Source organism: Natator depressus, chromosome 9 (assembly GCF_965152275.1).
Source record: "Natator depressus isolate rNatDep1 chromosome 9, rNatDep2.hap1, whole genome shotgun sequence".
Taxonomy (NCBI): Eukaryota; Metazoa; Chordata; order Testudines; family Cheloniidae; genus Natator; species Natator depressus.
This window is the reverse complement of record NC_134242.1, coordinates 27,964,271-27,981,711: the sequence shown is the minus strand read 5'-3', so window position 1 is coordinate 27,981,711 and position 17,441 is coordinate 27,964,271. Positions and strand designations below refer to the sequence as shown.

Sequence of the window (17,441 nt, the reverse complement as noted above, 5' to 3'; positions counted from 1 at the left end):
TTTTTATTTTGGAGGGAAAAAACCCCAAAACTTTCTCTAGATATAAAAATTGCATTCCAATAGTTCTGCAGTCTAAAAGAATAAAATCTACCTGTAATACTGTCTCTAACATACACTTACAGTACTACCCACCCAGCTATAACCCCCTCTACCTTATGCTTGGCTTTTTTTTTTTTTTTTTTTAAGGTCCTCTTCTGTCATCTGAAGCATAAAAAAAGTTTTCATCTCATCTGGTCTCTCTCACTGGACAGTACTACTGTCCATATAATTTTCATCAAATAAATGTCTGAATGGTTAAGATGTGGCCAGTTCCTTCTTGAGACAACGCCTCTAAGTTTTCAGAGTTGCACTAGAATTTTGCCAATCCTTATAAAACTTTGGGAATTTAGGAGTTTGCTTGGGAAATGCATCTGCAAAACAATCTGTGCCACAGATAAAACAACAGAACCGAACAGTTGATGAAGAGGACATTAACTTGCCTGTTCAGGAAAGGATCCGATCCATTATTTGTAATAGTCCTGATGTCTTGTGTCATGGCAGGTGTGTTCACAGCAGTCTGAACTGGGGCCATAGTCTCTGATTCCATGGGAAGTTGTCTGCATAGTGCAGCTTCCTGAATAAAAATTAATAAATAAGAGAGTAAGAAAAAAGGGAAAGTTACTCAAACATCTCAGAGACATGGCGGCAAAGTGCCCTTACATCTGAAATACCCATTCTAATAAGAAGTGAGTCTACAATTCAATTGTTTTTACTTGGGAACTTGATTCCAAACACTATAATTCTGATTGCTGGTTTAAGAAGTCACATACTGGCTACAGGGGCAGATATTCTCCAAAGCTACAGCCCATGACTAGGTCTTCACTGCAGAGTTAACTACACTGGAGTTGGCCTATATCAAGTGAGCACTCATGCTGCGAAATAACACAGAGCTGCCCACAGCAACTTAATTAGTGCACAGCAATTGCATTAGCACCACAGAGTGACTGTGCTAGCAGCTGACAAAGTTGTACAGTCTTGAACTGTAGCCTACGTACTCCCCAATGAGCCAATCAACTCGAGTTAAAAGCATCACACATTCGAGTTAAGGGGTTTTGTGTGTCAACAGGACATGAGTTAGGAGCCATGCCCAACTTATAACTTGAGTTAACTCTGTATTGAAGCCAAGCCCTTTGAAAGAATGAAGGCATGACTCAAAGTGGCAATTATAAAACTTTTTAAGAACCTGATTCTGATCTCACATTTGTTTTATAGCAGTGTAATTCCATTGATTTAATGGAATTATTCCTGATTTATTCTGGTATAAAAGAGATCAGAGTCAGGGGCTAAAAATAGACTGTCAACTACTAGACAGACTAATTTATTAGCTCTTATAACAGAGCCATCTGGATGAGTAACAGAGTAGCTAAAACATTATCCAGGAATCAGGAATTTGACCCAACAATCTTTAGGGTGAACTGCTATGTTGTTAATGATCTGCTTCATGTACATTGTACAGAAGGTGATAAATCAGTAATTAGAGCTGAAGCAAACATTTGAAACTTGTTTCTAAACTCTCTTTTTAAAAGACAAATCCAGAGAAACACCCTTGTAACTGGTTTCAGAGTAGCAGCCGTGTTAGTCTGTATTCGCAAAAAGAAAAGGAGTACTGAGCTGTAGCTCACGAAAGCTTATGCTCAAATAAATTTGTTAGTCTCTAAGGTGCCACAAGTACTCCTACACTTGTAACTGTAACTGTATTTCTGTGGAACAACAGTGACATCTAATGGCAAAACGGACTATTACATAGGGTGTAGAGGTGTAAGATCCAATAAAGCCATATCGGTTATTCACCTCAATTACTAATTTAAAAAAAAATGAATTAAAGGAGCAGTTTCTATAAACCCTGGTAGAAAATCTTTCTCCACTCAACCACTTTCAGCCACTTTAATAGGAAAATATTTAACTCCTTCAATATGACTGTAACTGTTCCTACTACTACTGTTTTGAAATTAGATTAGTAAAGAAGACTTTATGAAAAGCTAAAATTAAGATTGTCTCAACTAATACCATAAGCATGATGTAACAGAATATTCAGAGCTTCTTTGCCCTAGGACCGGGGTGGGCAAACTTTTTGGCTGGGGCCACATCTGGGTATGGAAATAGTATGGCAGGCCATGAATGCTCATGAAATTGTCGGTTGGGGTGAGGGCCCTGGCTGGGGGTGCAGGCTCTGGCTGAGGGTGTAGGCTCTCGGGTGGGGCCAGAAATGAGGAGTTCAGGGTGCAGGAGGGGGCTCCGAGCTGGGGCAGGGAGTTGGGGTGCAGGGGGGCAGGTGAGGCCTCTGGCTAGTGGTACGGGTTCTGGGGTGGGGCTGAGGATGAGGGATTGGGGGTGCAGAAGGGTGCTCTGGGCTGGGACCAAGGGGTTCAGAGGGCGGGAGGGGGATCAGGGCTGGGGCAGGGGGTTGGGGTGCGGGAGCGGGGCAGGAGGGCAGGCTTCAGGAGCGCTTACCTCAAGCTGCTCCTGGAAGCAGCGGCATGTCCCCCCTCCAGCTCTACGCAGAGCCGCAGCCAGGCAGCTCAGCGTGCCGCCCCTGCAGCTCCCCTTGGCCATGGTTCCCTGCCAATGGGAGCTGCGGGGGAGACGCTTGGGGCGGGGGCAGCATGTGGAGCCCCATGGCTGATCCTACGAATAGGAGCCAGAGTGGGGAAATGCCGCTGCTTCCAGAAGCCGCGCGGAGCCACAGCATGTGCAAAGCAGGGCAAGCCCTGGACCCAGCTCCTTGGCCAACGGGAGCTCAAGGGGCGGAATAAAATGTCTGAAAAGTTTGCCCACCCCTGCCCTAAGGACAACTAACAATCCTCTTTACTAGTGTTTGAGGAAAGCAGTCAGTCATGATCGCAATGAGGACCTTTTAGCGTTTTAAAGGGTTGTTAATGACGTTTATTGCTGTTTGCTCAGACCTCTAATCTCACATGATTATACTGTAAATTTCTCTTTACTTGAAGCCACATTTTCTCTTTACTTAGGGCCAAATTCTTTCCTCGCACATACACTTGCAACTTCCTTTAAAATCCAGGTCAGCTGAACATGTGTACCTGAGGGCAGAATTTGGTACCATGTGTTTTATTGTACCTGTAGCTTACTCTTCCAGTAATACTGGCCAATCTGGACTCTTCACTCGTAAGTGAGTAACTGTTACCTTAACACCATATTTTAGGACAGGCACTTAGTATTATGTTTCATTTCATTGTTAAGATATGAGTTGAGTATGCAAAGAGTAAACAGACTCAGAGCCTTTTTGTAATACCAGTCATCTTGTCTGCCATGCTAAAATTATTATAAAGCCTGCTGGGCAGTCTTCCCACTTACAATTCAAATCAGGTGGATGACAGCAGCAGACACACCTAAGTTCACTCTCATGTGAGTGACATACGTGACACTATTAAATCTGAATCCTAGAGCACTGTCAAATTTCTACTACTGCACCAAAGCTTATTCAAAAGGATTTTTTTAAAGCATAAAATATAAAGATCAACAAAAATAATCAAGCTGGGAGAATAATGGGGCAGAGGGAGGAAAGAAGAAGAAGAAGAACAAAAAAAGATGCAGATGGTTTGCTAGGATCTGTTGCTACAATGCAGTCTTTAAGCCATTCAAGGCCATATTTTAGCAATTTGGGCAATGTGTTTTCCAGTCATAACTGGGGCCTTCATACATTATTAATGATAAGATTTTGGCATGGGGCAGAAAATACTGACTCAATATGGGAACTATTTATTCTGTTTGCAAGGATGTAAAATAATTTTCAAGTAAGTTTAGCCAATACTCTAGAGTAGAACTGTGTCTGAGGCCAAACAACTAAATATTATGGCCAGGATGGTAGTATACTTCTCTCCCAGGCATTTGGGACCAAGTCCTATTCAGAATGGATGGCATCTTTTTACTGGCTCAGGCTTGTGTCACTGCTCTTGAGGTGTTCCCCCCAATTAAAGGAAGGGCAGAAGGCAATGGATGAAAAGCATAGGACATGACTTGCATGTAACTTATTTGGTCACTGCCAAGCAGAATGAAAACCAAATCACTTTTGATATCTATTTCTCAGGTAAAACACACAGGACAAAAAAGCAAACTTTGGGCCTGCTCCTGCTGTCACTGGGAATTTTCTCACTGGCTGCAATGAGATCAAGATTGGGACCTCACTGTGTACATCACCAAAAATAGTGAAGGTTTAAAAAGTGACATTTTTTAATTTGGTCACATTCATTACCTAATTTTTGTTCCTGCTGGATGTCATGCCAGCTTTTCAATTTCCAGAATGCAAAATAAGTTCATTGGAACTGTAAGGAATATCAGACTGAATAATCCTGTTTGTGCACAGGTGACTGGGAAACCTTCCTGTATGCAGCAGCCTGTACTCTCAAGGGACCACACTACATAAACCCAACATTTTAACAAGTTCTGGTGCCACTTATAATAGCAGAAGTCCTTGAATATGACTAGAAATAGAGAAAAATGAATGTAGAAATAGACTGGTTGCATACTCAACTTTGCTGAAAAAGGTGATATTAGTGATGAACCAGCAATGACTGTGAGAATCTAACAATTATCTATCACAGGGAATCTGCATCACAGCCCAGCCAAAGAAAATCTACTGAGGTAAGAGTTATCCAGGTCACACGCTGGTTGAGGAGAAAGGCCATTACTGAAGTGAATGTTTGTTGACAATCAGTAGGTTGATGCACAGCAAGGGAGTTTTGAAACTCTTTTGATTAAAACTGTCAAATGCCTAGCAGGTATGCTATTCCGGTCTCCTGTGTTTCTACAACAGGTAGTGACATACTGGCTGCTGAAAGCTCTCTCTAAGTAATTTTCCATAATTGTTCTCAAACACTGTCAAAGACATCGTTAATTCATAGTAGCTAGTGAATTCCATTACTCAGGAAGATGTCTTCACTCCACTAGTCTATCAAGTCATTGGGAAAGTGTTATGTTAAATCAAAACGATGGGCAGGAGGGAAGTGGGGGGGGGAAGAAGTCAAATAAGATTTTGAACAATCTGTACATACACTTACATAGACTCTGTTTTAAGTTAAATGGAGGATGGAGATAAATACCTTCTCTCTCTATGGAAGACTTTCTAATTAACCTATCCCAGGAATACTGAGGTACCTTCTTTTCCCATTTTCTGCCTTCTTCCATGAAGCCCCATATGATTGGAACTGCCTCCCTCCTCTCAAACACACCAAACAACCTGCACCTCATCCTTCAAGACCCTGATTCCCTTGGTACCTTTCCAGTGTTGCAGTCTCCAAGGTTATGCAACGTGGCCACACATGAGATCAGCTGCTTGTTAAGGAAACGCAAAAGGGTCAAAAGAAAAGAAAAGCAACAGTCTAATTTGAGCTTGAGGCACCTATATAAATGGCTGTTGCTCCAAAGGCTGAGGAGAGAGGGGTTGCAGATGTAACCCAAGTAAATTCATCATGAACCAGATGAAGTGTCAGGTTATTAATCTACAGTCAGTAATGACAGTTGTGCTACTAATGCAGTTCTCTCAAGAAGATAAGCCAACTCCCAACACCATTGTAGTCTGTTCCAGGGGCTGCAGAGTGCCATTAAAGTGTTTGCAGATTCCGTGCCAACCTGACCCTCCTCTTCCACCTTTCAGGTGCCCAGCCCTGCAGCAGCTTAACCCATCCTTATTAGTCCCTGTACCTACCTACTACAAATCTGAGCAAGTGGTGTGGTGACTTGATGCATGGGGTCACAGAGCCACTCAGGTTTGGCTTGACTGCCCCTCCATCAGAGGCAACGCGTAACTCTTGATAGTGGTGGGGGGACCACACAAATTAAAGGTTCTGGTGGTATGCAACGGTGTTCAGAGAAGGGCATATAAACCCCGGCCTAAGGGGCGGACAAGCCAAATTTGAGTGAGAAGCATTGTGACCTGGTGCCTGGGGTTGCCACGCCACTCAGGTTTGGCTTGGCCAAAAAGTGGTTGGCTCATGGCCTGGGTACCCTCCACTGGCTCCACAGCCTATGGTCTGTTCAACACTGGTTTGCTATACCATACTATTACAACCTAGCCCGGTTCTCCTCTCTGGATAGACCAGTCTGTTCGTGAACCCAACTGATGAATCCCCCATAGTTATAATAACCCTGCTGGTTCTGGGCAGAGGCTGGCCACTGTTCGTAGCTCTGGGTCTCACAGGCATGATCTTAGGTGTAGACCATGTGTATGATATTCTTCTTGGGCAATGGGCGTCTTGCAGTTGGGGCTTCTTAAACCTCAGAACCAGGGCCTCAGCCCACCCATCCCAAGACCTCAGTTGCTTAGACAAGATTCCCCAGAGTCCACCTGGCTGTGTGAACTCCAGTTTCTAGTTAAATCCATCAAGACAAGGTGGCTGGAAAGCAAGGAACACAGACTTAACAAAGGAATTTGTTTAACTATACAGTTTACTCTTAACAGAGCACACGACAGAGTTACAGATCTTTGGAAAATAACTAAATCCTGAACATAGCCTGTTCCGCCCTATCCCCCTGGTCTGATCTCACGCCTCCTGTTTGTCCTGGGTTTGAGCAACATCCTTAGGATAAGCAGCCCTGCCTGCCTTCATTATCCTGGTCTTCTTTCCTGTGCTTGTGGTCTGGCCCTTTGCTTAGTGAAGCATCCCTCTTTTAAAATAGTCCCTGTCCCCTTTTTGCTCATGTGCTTCAGATGGGAGATTTTTGGGGTCCACTTCCCCACGCGCGGTTGGCTTCTGTGTAGAGATTAATTAAAGGTCAATGGCCCTACCACTAGAAAAGAGTTATTCAGCTTTGATGGCCCTTTATTGCTTTGTCATAATTTCTCAGACATAAGTGTCAAGCCCCTGCTATAAAATGGATACTCTAATCCACAAAGGAAGTTGCAATACAAAATATGAGTCCCTGAAACAAATTGGGATTCATAAAACAAAATGGAATTCACAATTAGACACAGACATATCCCCAACCGGTCACAAATACCATACAGTGACAGGACAAAATTCTGCCCTTGGAACTCTCAGGTACAGAGAGGCTGCACTGCAAATTTGACTCCCAGGGAGAAATTCTATCTGGCTCAGGCCCCTGTTCCTGCCTTGGCTCCCAAAATGCACAATGCAGAGCAGTAGCAGCACCACCCCATGAGAGGACTTAATGTGCTCCTGGCTCTTTGCTCAGCCAGCTCTGTGAATTGGTACAGAAAGGGTGGTGGGTGATGTTCCCAGCCTAACACTGCCTCCTTTGGGACAGCAGCTAGACGGAAGCAGGGGCTGCACTCCCCAGTGGAATGCTGGCCAACTTGTGCAGAGGAGAAGGGAGAGTGAGGAAGAGCAAGGCTCCCTCCCTTATGCTCAAATAAATTTGTTAGTCTCTAAGGTGCCACAAGTCCTCCTTTTCTTTTTGAGAAACAGGCAAGAATCCAGCCTTTGCTCTTTCCTGAGAACTGTGATGCAAAATACTTTACAGAACTAAAATGTATTGAAGAGACCAGACAGTATATGGTATATATTGCTGTCTGCCTCTCTCCCTGATCCATCTCCTTAATAAATAAATAAAAATAATAAAAGGGTTCACCAGTATAACCTATGGTGTAGCTGTAAAGGAGAAAATTCACACACCAGCATGGCATATGGAAGGAAAGCTCTTGTGGCTGGTAGAAAGAGAAGGAATTTTTGAGAAGTCACACTTTCTGGAACTGTATTTGTAATTTTTTGGTACACTGAAAACATACCCACAAACCTTCTAATATAAATTTCAGTTAATGTGGAGTCACTTTGGGTTAACTTCTGTAACTCTCTCCCGGTACTATGATTATGGTAATTTCATTTTTGGGAGAAGATAAGAGTACACTTAACAAAATAACATCAGGCTGTTTAACAGCTATGGTACCTCATGTTCATCAGGCTGGGCAATATGATAAATGGTCAGCTCTTTCAGAAGATTTTTCTCAAAACATTCCTTCCACAACTAAGAAATTTTTGACAAAATGGCCATTCTTTCCAGAGCACTGGACTCACTGCTCCTGCACAAACTACTGAGAGTCTTGCAACGTGTACTTGGAATTTAATACTGTCTGGGTGTTTTCTGTGCTGCAGCTGAACTGGTATAATCACTTAGCCAGGGAATTCAGATACTGAGCTCTCTGGAAAATGTGGTGCCAACTACTGATTGGTACAACTAGGAGAGATTCATGCCCAAATTAATTGACTACGTAGCCAGATATAGTATCTGGATTCAGACTGTTCTACTTCAGAGCGATAGCATAGTCAGCAATCTATTTGAGGATTGCTTACTCCACTCCAGGATTTAGACAGGCCCTGAGTATCAAGGCAGTCTTTGAGCTACAAAGCAAGGGAGCTACAGCAGTGGTTTTCAAACTTTTTTTCTAGCGACCCAGTTGAAGAAAATTGTTGATGCCCGCGACCCAACAGAGCTGGGGATGAGGGGTTTGGGGGGTGGGAGGGGCTCAGGGCTGGGGCAGAGGGTTGGGGTGCGGGGGTGAGGGCTGTGGGGTGGGGCCGGGAATGAGGGGTTATGGGTGTGGGAGGGGTCTCTGGGGCAGGAGGGTGTCAGGGCTCTGGGCTGGGGGTGCAGGCTCTGGGGGGGGGATGGGGATGAGGGGTTTGGAGATGCAGGAAGGGGCTCTGAGTTTGGGGGGGGAATCAGGGTTGGGACAGGGGGTTGGGGCGCAGGATCACCTCGGGTAGCTCCCGGCCAGCGGCGCAGCAGGGGGGCTAAGACAGGCTTCCTGCCTGTCCTGGCACCGCGGAACACGCTGCGCCCCGGCAGCAGCCAGCATCAGGTCCGGATCCTAGACAGAGGTGCGCAAGCAGCTCTGTGCAGTCTTGCCCACAGGCACTGCCCCCTCAGATCCCATTCGCAGGGTACCGGCCAATGGGAGTGCGAAGCCAGTGCTCGGGGTGGGGGTAGCGCACGGAGCCCTGTGGGGCCTCCCCCCTCAGCCTAGGAGCTGGACCTGCTGCTGGCCGCTTCTGGGGCACCGCATGCTGTCAGAACATGTAGGGACTAGCCTGCCTTAGCCGGGCAGCACTGCCGACGGGACTTTTAATGGCCGGTCGGCGGTGCTAACCAGAGCTGCCGCGATCCAGTGCCTTACATTCCAAGACCCCGTACTGGGTCGCGACACGCAGTTTTCAAACCACTGACCTAACAGACCCATTTCCAATCACAAATGGGGTGAAGCAACAATGTGTCCTTGCTCCTAGCCCTTTTGGTGTATTCTTAGCTGTGATGTTAGAAGAAGCCATTCATAGCTCTTCAAATGGCATCACATCTATCAAAACAAGTCTTGTATTCCAAATTAAACTCCGCCATTATAACCACTGAGGGTATATTAAACATTTCAAAGGCACCCTGACACAAAATCTGTGCAAAACCAACAGTTCTGACTCGACCATTGAGCAACTGGTGATGGATCTTATTCCATGACACCATGTCTTAAGGGTGGGTGTCCACACTTTTGAGAAGAATCGCACTGAGCTGCTGGAAACACTGCGTCAGGCATGGAAACAACGTGCAGCTCAATCAACACAACTAGGCAAATGGCTCTTTGGCCAGTGCTATCAACATTGTTCTTCCTGAATTGTTCTATGGAGTCATGCAATGTCCCATTAGTACAAACTCTGATTGTCCATGTTGTCCTTGAAATCAAGGTGACTAGCTTCATTATCATCATTACTCCTTCCCTGCTCTGGTCCAACTCTGCTTTCTGGTACAGGGGATGCAGTGTGGGGCCCCCTTATAAGCATTGCTGTCAATGATATATTCTCTTGTTCCTTGGGTGATAATGCAACAAAGACCATGACTTCCTGAACAATGCACAGGGGCACAAGGGAAAAGGCTCCTGATGCTCCTTCCTTCCTTCGTCGGACATGCATCCGACGAAGTGGGTATTCACTCACAAAAGCTTATGCTCCAACACGTCTGTTAGTCTATAAGGTGCCACAGGACTCTTTGCCACTTCCTTCCTTTTGTACAGCACTGCAGGACTAGTTACTATCTAGCCCTGCAACACAGTATTAGGCATCCTTATAACTGAAGTGCCTGGCAGTGTGCTGTTCCAGTGCCATGTGGATGACAGGTTTGGAGACACATGTTGTCGGTCTCTAGCTTTCTAGACAGTAAAAAGCCGAAGGAGGAGTTCCTCCTGCTGACCAATTCAGGCAGCCTTTGGCATTCACTTCAAAGAGAAGTGAATGCCCATAATAATCTGCCTGGCATTGCAGTGGATGTTGTCAAAAAGGGAAGAGGATGGGGAATCAGTGGAAACAAAAAGAAAAATAAATGCAGTATCCTGAGATTACAACATTGTCAAAATGCCTGCTTCTTCGGTGGGTATTTGCTAAAGCTGCCAAAATCTTTATAGGCTTCAAAGGGGTGCAGCATATTGAATTATTCATCGTATTTGTACATACTTCTGATGTAAACCTCCTTTTAACTGTATCCCAAAGGATTCTAGAGATCCACTGTCACATTTCCTGCAACCCTTCCTGAAAAATATCTTACTGCACATGCTCAGCTTCAAAACTGCCCTTTCAGAATGGGAAGAGAGACTGGTTTTATATTGCTAGTCATTATAATTCCTCTCCTGCTGCTCCTCTCACTTATGATAGAAAATTGAGCATTTAGACATTGTGTGTGCTTTCAATACATAGGGCTAATGACCAGGCTGTGCACTGGGTATACTCACAGGGAATGGAGAAAAGGAATCCTTCCCTTTGGACTGTTGCTGCAGCCCCAGGACTCTAGGAGCCCAGCAGCCAGTGAGCTCCCCCCACAAGGACAAAATGCTGGTGGATCTGCATCTGGATCCTCCCCCATGCTGCTTCTCCCTTGTTCAGGCTCCCCATACCTTCCCTTTTCTGAATTAGAACTGCAGAATTCTGCTGGTCCCTCTGCACCCATGAAGGTGACATCTGGGATGAACCCTATGGGAAACACGACCTTGGCTTGGTTTCCCCTGCACTTCATGACAAGGTGAAAAGTTTCTGAAGTTCAACACTCTTACACAACCATTCAGCTCATAAAGAGAGAATGGAAACAGGACACTTTCTTTGTGTGACCCTTTCAGACCTTTCCCACTGACAGCTCCTCTAATAACTTCCATCTCCAAGGGATTTTAGAAAGGCTGGTTTGCCATTTTTTCTCTGCAAGACTGACAAAAATAATCAGAGGGAAAGAAATTGGGAAAATGAAATGCTTCTGAAATGACAAGGCAAGGGAAGATTCAAATGAAAACTGAGTCACATTGTGCTTTATGAAACAAAGAACGCTTCTTAAACATCAACTGCTCAGCTCCCCATTCATTTGCTGAAGGAAAGAGAATTGTTACTTTTTCAAGTGCTAGCCTTCACCTACTAAAACGAAGGGGAGGGGAAAAACAAACACTCTTAACTAGAAACCTCCTAGAACTCTGTATTCCTTCACTGCTGGGTGTGTCTCTCCAGCAGAGCAGCTGCAGAGACAGGAATGACTGGAAAGAGCCAGCCAGCCAGCAGCTGCTGTCAAGCTGAAAGGAGATTTGAGGGACCTGCCAAAAGAATTCCACTCCCTTTCACCCAAACCCTTTTCACCTCATTTCGGTCGCCTAGCAGCAAGCGCATACACTTACTCAGCATTTTTTCCTTAGACAGGTTGCATTAAAAAAAGCAAAAGCAGCAGTGAAGGATTAGGATAGGAATAACAATGTGTCAACAATGAAGTCCCTCAGGGGTTTGCTACACTCCATCATCCTGCTAGGCCTCAGTACTGCTATGACTGCTGACAGGAAGTTCATAAAGTTCCTGTCTATTAAGACTACAAGCTATAGATTGCAAAGATACATTTTTTTTTTCTTTAGACTTTATCTTCTAGGGCAGTGGTGCCCAAACTTTTCCTGTCATGCCTCCCCTTACCAGTAATGGGATCTGTCTGCGCCCTCCCTCCATTACTGCACAGTTGGCTCAGAAGAGGCGCACAAGCTGGGGGGCAGAACTGGGGATGGGGGAGGAGCTGGGGCTAGAGGCAGAGCTGGCCTGAGGGTGGAGAGGGAATGAGGGCAGAGCTGGGCTGCGGGTGGACCAGTGGGTGGAATGGAGCTCTGACTGGGGCCAGCTGCGCTGGGGTCAGAACGGAGCTGCAGCTGGGGGCAGGGTACAGCTCTGTCTGGGGCTGGGGTTGGGTTGGGAGTGGAGTGGAACTGCGGATGGGGGTGGAGCAGACTGCTTAGTGTGGAGGACTACACCTAGTGCTTCATCATACTTGTGAAGAAGCATATGACGACTCCCTGCCGCTTGCCACACACGTACTTTAGCATCAAAGGGACTTATCTGAGGTGTGAGAGTAGAATTTGGGTACAAGATGTTTGCAGGATTAGGTCTAAACTTTAAGGGCCAAATTCAGTACTGGCATAAGCAGGTGAAATTCAATTGGCTTCAGTGGAGTTGTCTCTGCTTTGTGGCCCCAATTCAGCAAGGCACCTAAGCATATGCCTAACTATAAACACGTCAGTAGTTCTACTGAAGGCATTGGAACTATTCAGATGCTTAAAATTTGGCATGTGTTTAAGTGCTTTGCTGGATCCAGGCCTATAACAGGATTGCATTTTGATCTTTGATTTTTATTCTTGTTTTTTACAAATGTAGCTAGACGGTGTTATGCAAAGTTTCAAAGTGTTTTGATGCAATCTTAAAAAAAATGTTTAAATGTGTTCATACAAATTTGCAGAAAAGAGGATGAAAGGAGTTGTAAACACTAGTGAAGCAAATTAGCACGTTTTATTAGAAAGGGTATTTGCAAATTCTCTTATGCTATATTTGTCCAGTTCTACTCTTTACATCATATAGTTAAAATAGGTGTCCTTCCTCACTATGTCAGTAATCCTTCCTGTGCTGGTACAGAACACCAGTATTTGATAGCAGAACCAGTAACTTTGAGCCAAAATCTGCACTAACAGCTACCCATGGGAAATCCCCAAATAGAGGAAAATTGTTGATTCTTTGCAATTCATCTGTAGATACTATTGTTACAGTGATAACCTAAATAAGACTCCAAGAAAGAAGAACTCCAGACTGGAGATGTCCCAAAGTTTTGATGGCAGAAATACACGGTAAAATGTTCTGGAAGGACCTTGAACTTCTTATTCCTTTTATCAGTAATGCTCCTAGCCACTTTGAGGCTAACAGAGGAAAAGGAGGTAATCACTATTCATTACATTTTTGCCACATATTGGCAAGGAGAAACGAACCAGCTTGCTGTTAATTTGTGGCTTTGAGGAAACTTTCCATCTGTCCTAAAATAAGTTAGGTCCTACATGGGCAGGCGAACATCCCTTTCTGGTAACATCTGCTTTGATAATCCAGATCTCTGTTTCCCTCTTAAAAGCTTCAAAGACATGATGACTCTTTTGCTCCTTGCTCCCCACAATATGTTCTAAACATTCCAGTCTATTGTCATCACTAACACATCTTCCCTCATTAATTCACCTCCCTAGGTAAAAAAAAAAAAAAAAAAAAAAGTAGAGATCAATGTTGTCCACTTAGTTGTGGCAAGACAGTCAGAGGCCAGATTCTGCCACAGACTAGGGGTGTTTACATAAGGAATTTTGATTTGAGCTCCTCTTTGCTACTTGCACCAATCACTATAAAAGAAATATCTAATATCAAAATAAGGACTGTCAAAATTATATTGTGATAGTGACTATCACAAGCAAACAAACACTGGTACAATTTATAGTATACTTATAAAACACTAGAAATATTATGCCAATTGGTGTCAATACCGTAAGAGAAAACATACTTCTATTTGCTGCCAAGAAATGTGATACTGTATTTAGAATACAGTATAAACAAATGTTACCCTGAAATAACCACATGTGTTTAGGCACAAAGCCCCAGTCAAGAAGACTGTAGTCATGAAATAATAATTAAAGCAATAGATTTCTAAGATTTTTCTTTGGTGAAAGTGCATTTTTTTGACATGTTTGGAACTCTGACTGCCCATATACAAGGCTACAGTCTATGACCATAATATCCTCAATAAAACGTACTCAATTCACACTGTGTTCCCTAAGGAAGTTGATTAATATACTGTGTAAAACATAACATCATCAGCAGAGTACTCCCTAACAGAAGGAACACATCCTTTGCAATTGTTAAAACTGTTTATTTCCTTAAAGCAGTGAAAAGGAAGCTACATATCTATTTGTACTGTATGAGTCATTATAAAACTGAGCCTTAAAAATAAGAATACACAAAATGTAAAAGAACAAAAAAAAACAACCAAAAAACCTCACTGCCCCTGGAAAAATTACCAGCCAGACCACATTCATGTGAGATGTAACTCAAAGTTGTACTGTAATCAAAGGACAAAATGCCACCAGTAACAAAATTTGGCCCCAAACCTCTAAGACAGACTGTTGGGTACAAGTTCTGGGAGTTTTGCCACTGTCTTTAATGGGACCAAGATTTGGCCCACAGTGTTAAACTAGAGCCAAATTCTGCTTTTACTCAAATCAGTGTAAATTCAGCTGAGATCAACAGAGTTACTTTGGATTTACACAGTTGCAAAAGAGCAGAATTTGATCCGTACTCTCTGCTGTTATAGCTATTGTGTATTTAGTTATGAAACTGTCAGGACTTCTTCTTTTTCTGTATACTGCACCTTTACATTTCTAAGGGCTGCTAGATGCAGAAATAAGTAGCCACTTTGCGTTCTGTTCAGTGCAGTTTGTGAAAAGAAACACAAACATCGTGTACTCGCTAAGACTATTTTCTTTTTTTGTTCTCTTTATCGAAAAGAAAAATTAATTCCGCCTGTACTTGTTTGCTGTTTGTGCATAGAAAAAAACATAATTTGATGCATCAAATGAAAAATGTTTGCAGAAAGAGTAACAGTACCTGTCGCAGGAGCTCCTCCTGGCGCATCCTAATTCTCTCCCTTTCCATTTGGATCCTTTGAAGCCTCAGCTTCTGTTGCTGCTGTTGCTGGGTAGTCAGTGCATTGGGCATGTTCAACAACCCACCTTGGGGGTTCTGGGTAGGATGGCTCTGCTGGGACATGGCTGTACTTGGTGTCATTTGTTGCTGGTGTTGGTGATTCATTACTATGAAAGAAAACGATTAGACCTGTTATATTAGTGTCTGAATTCTACTTTAAGACAACAGAGGGCACAGTACATATGTTCTCCGTCTGCATTCAGTGTACAGTTATTGTTCACACATAGATAAATAGCAACTACTCCCTCTGATGAGATTTGACATAAGTAATTATTTAATAATTAGTTGTCATCGTTTAAGATTCAAAACCAAAAGTTCAGTTTAGGGTAAGCCCTGATATGTTCCAATACTTATCTAATGTTATATAGTAAGGTATATAGATTTTTAAAAATTCAATACATTCCCTTGTACGTGACTAAGTCTACAGCATGTAATAACCTGGCTCAAATATTTTCATTATTTAGATGTTTATTTTATTGACGAACCTAACTGAATTTTTGTAGAATGAGTCAGTGGTCTTGACAGTTTTGTAACAGTGGTGTTTTTCCACAACTGGTGGAAAAAGAACTTCTGTACATCATTAGAGGAGATAATGCTTTCCCATCAGTTAGGGGGCTAGCCTGTGATGCAGGAGACCCAGGTTCAATTCCCTGCCTTACTACAGACTTCCAGTGTGACCTTGGAGAAATGACTTAGGCCCACATCCTCACATGTGTTTAGTTCCTAACTCCCATTGATTTCAAGCCTTACTCTCTCTCAGCCTCATCTGTAAAATAGGAAATAATAGCTTTTCCCTACATCACGGGAGCATTGTAATGATAAAACACATTAAAGATTGTGAGGCACACTGATACTAAGGTAATGGGGGCCATAAAGTATCATAGAGAGAGGGAGTGTTATATGATGAGAACCAATGACAAGCCTGGCTCTTAGAAGTAACAAAATTAGTTCAACAGAGGATGATACCAGATACCAACAAGAGTTGCAATGAAACTAGATAGCCTTTTAGTGCGTTTATTAAAGCTCTTACAGTTCACATTTCAAGGTAGGTGAAACAATAATAAATATGGTGCAAACAGAGTTAATCTGAATCATGAGGACTTTCATAAATAAAAAAACAAAGAAATAGTAATAAATACAGATCAGCTCGCTGTTGCCCACTTTTCCTGACAGATGTTTTTGTGCCTTTTGAACAAAGAGTACCTCTTTTTTCCCACATGGCATCAGCCATTTTGTTTTTTGGCTGCAGTCAGTGGAAAGTTAGCCATCTGTGCTTATAGTATGAGAACTGTTATGAATAGAAAAACAGTGTAATTTACAAGTTGCTGGTACATTAAACGAATCTCTTTAGCAAAATTAGGAGGGAAAACACACCTTGCATTGAGAGAATATACCAGGAATAAACTGGATTCCATGTGCCTTTCAAAATGCAGACTTTAAAAAGTTTTTACTAAACAGAATAGCCCAAATTCATCACTGGTGTAACTACATAAGGTCAACTGAATCAGATAAGACTGACTTTCAAGTTCACAATTTAAGTCCCGGTGTACACTATAAACTTATGTTGGTATAGCTATGTAGCTCCAAGTTGTCAAAAATCCACACTCCTGAACAACACAGTTATACCGACATAATCCCTTGTGTAGACAGTGCTATGTCGATGGAAGGGGAGGTGGAGATCTATGCAGATGGGAGCAGCTCTCCCGTCAGTATAGGTAGCATCTTCATTAAACTCTACAGTGGTGCAGCTGCATCGATGAAGCACTGTAAGTGTAGACAAGCCCTTAGACTCTTTTCAAAATGAAAAGTATAATAAATTAGAGATTACAAAGACTAATTTAGATCTGTTTACAACAGAGGCACATGTAAATCTTTCAAAATTTTTGGGTTGTATGTACAGAGTGTCTGATATAGTTAATGTCTTACAAAAAAGATCTAGATACTCCTCAGCAAACTTTATTAACATTTGAAATCTTATCTGTGGGAGCATTCAGATTTGGAGTAGACTCATCAAACCGCGCCCTTGATGGAGTATTCAAAACATTTGCCTTTGGAGGATAGCTCTGCAGACGGAAGGTGAGGAGGGGAAGCTTTTTTCAACTAAAATTGATTTAACTCCACTGAAACTAACTGAATGCTCCCCAAACAACACCAGAAATAGACAGGTCAGAGTGTTAGGCTGTGTCTACACTGCCACTTTCAGTGCTAAAACTTTAGTCGTTCAGGAGTGTGAAAAAACATCCCCCTGAGCAACAAAAGTTTTAGCGCTGAAAAGCGCCAGTATAGACAGCGCTTCATCGCTGGGAGCGTGGCTACTACCGCTCTTTCGGGGTGATTTTTTTTTTTTAAATCACCAGGAGAGCTCTCCCTTGGTGATAAATCGTGTCTACACTGCCCACGTAGGTAGGGAAGCCTGCACTACTGTTTGTGCTCCAT

The 17,441-nt window shown here is 43.2% G+C and overlaps 1 protein-coding gene across 2 annotated transcripts in view; it reads right to left on the bottom strand.

Moving 5' to 3' along the window:
* Window positions 1-17,441, bottom strand: part of WWTR1 (WW domain containing transcription regulator 1) — a 120,218-nt gene that overhangs the window by 10,210 nt on the left and 92,567 nt on the right. For both annotated transcript variants that reach the window (XM_074963787.1, XM_074963786.1), the window contains exons 3-4: window positions 14,907-15,112; window positions 480-613 (exon numbers count right to left, since the gene is read on the bottom strand). In XM_074963787.1, coding sequence (XP_074819888.1) covers window positions 480-613; window positions 14,907-15,112 — 340 coding nt within the window. The remainder of the gene's footprint in view (window positions 1-479; window positions 614-14,906; window positions 15,113-17,441) is intronic.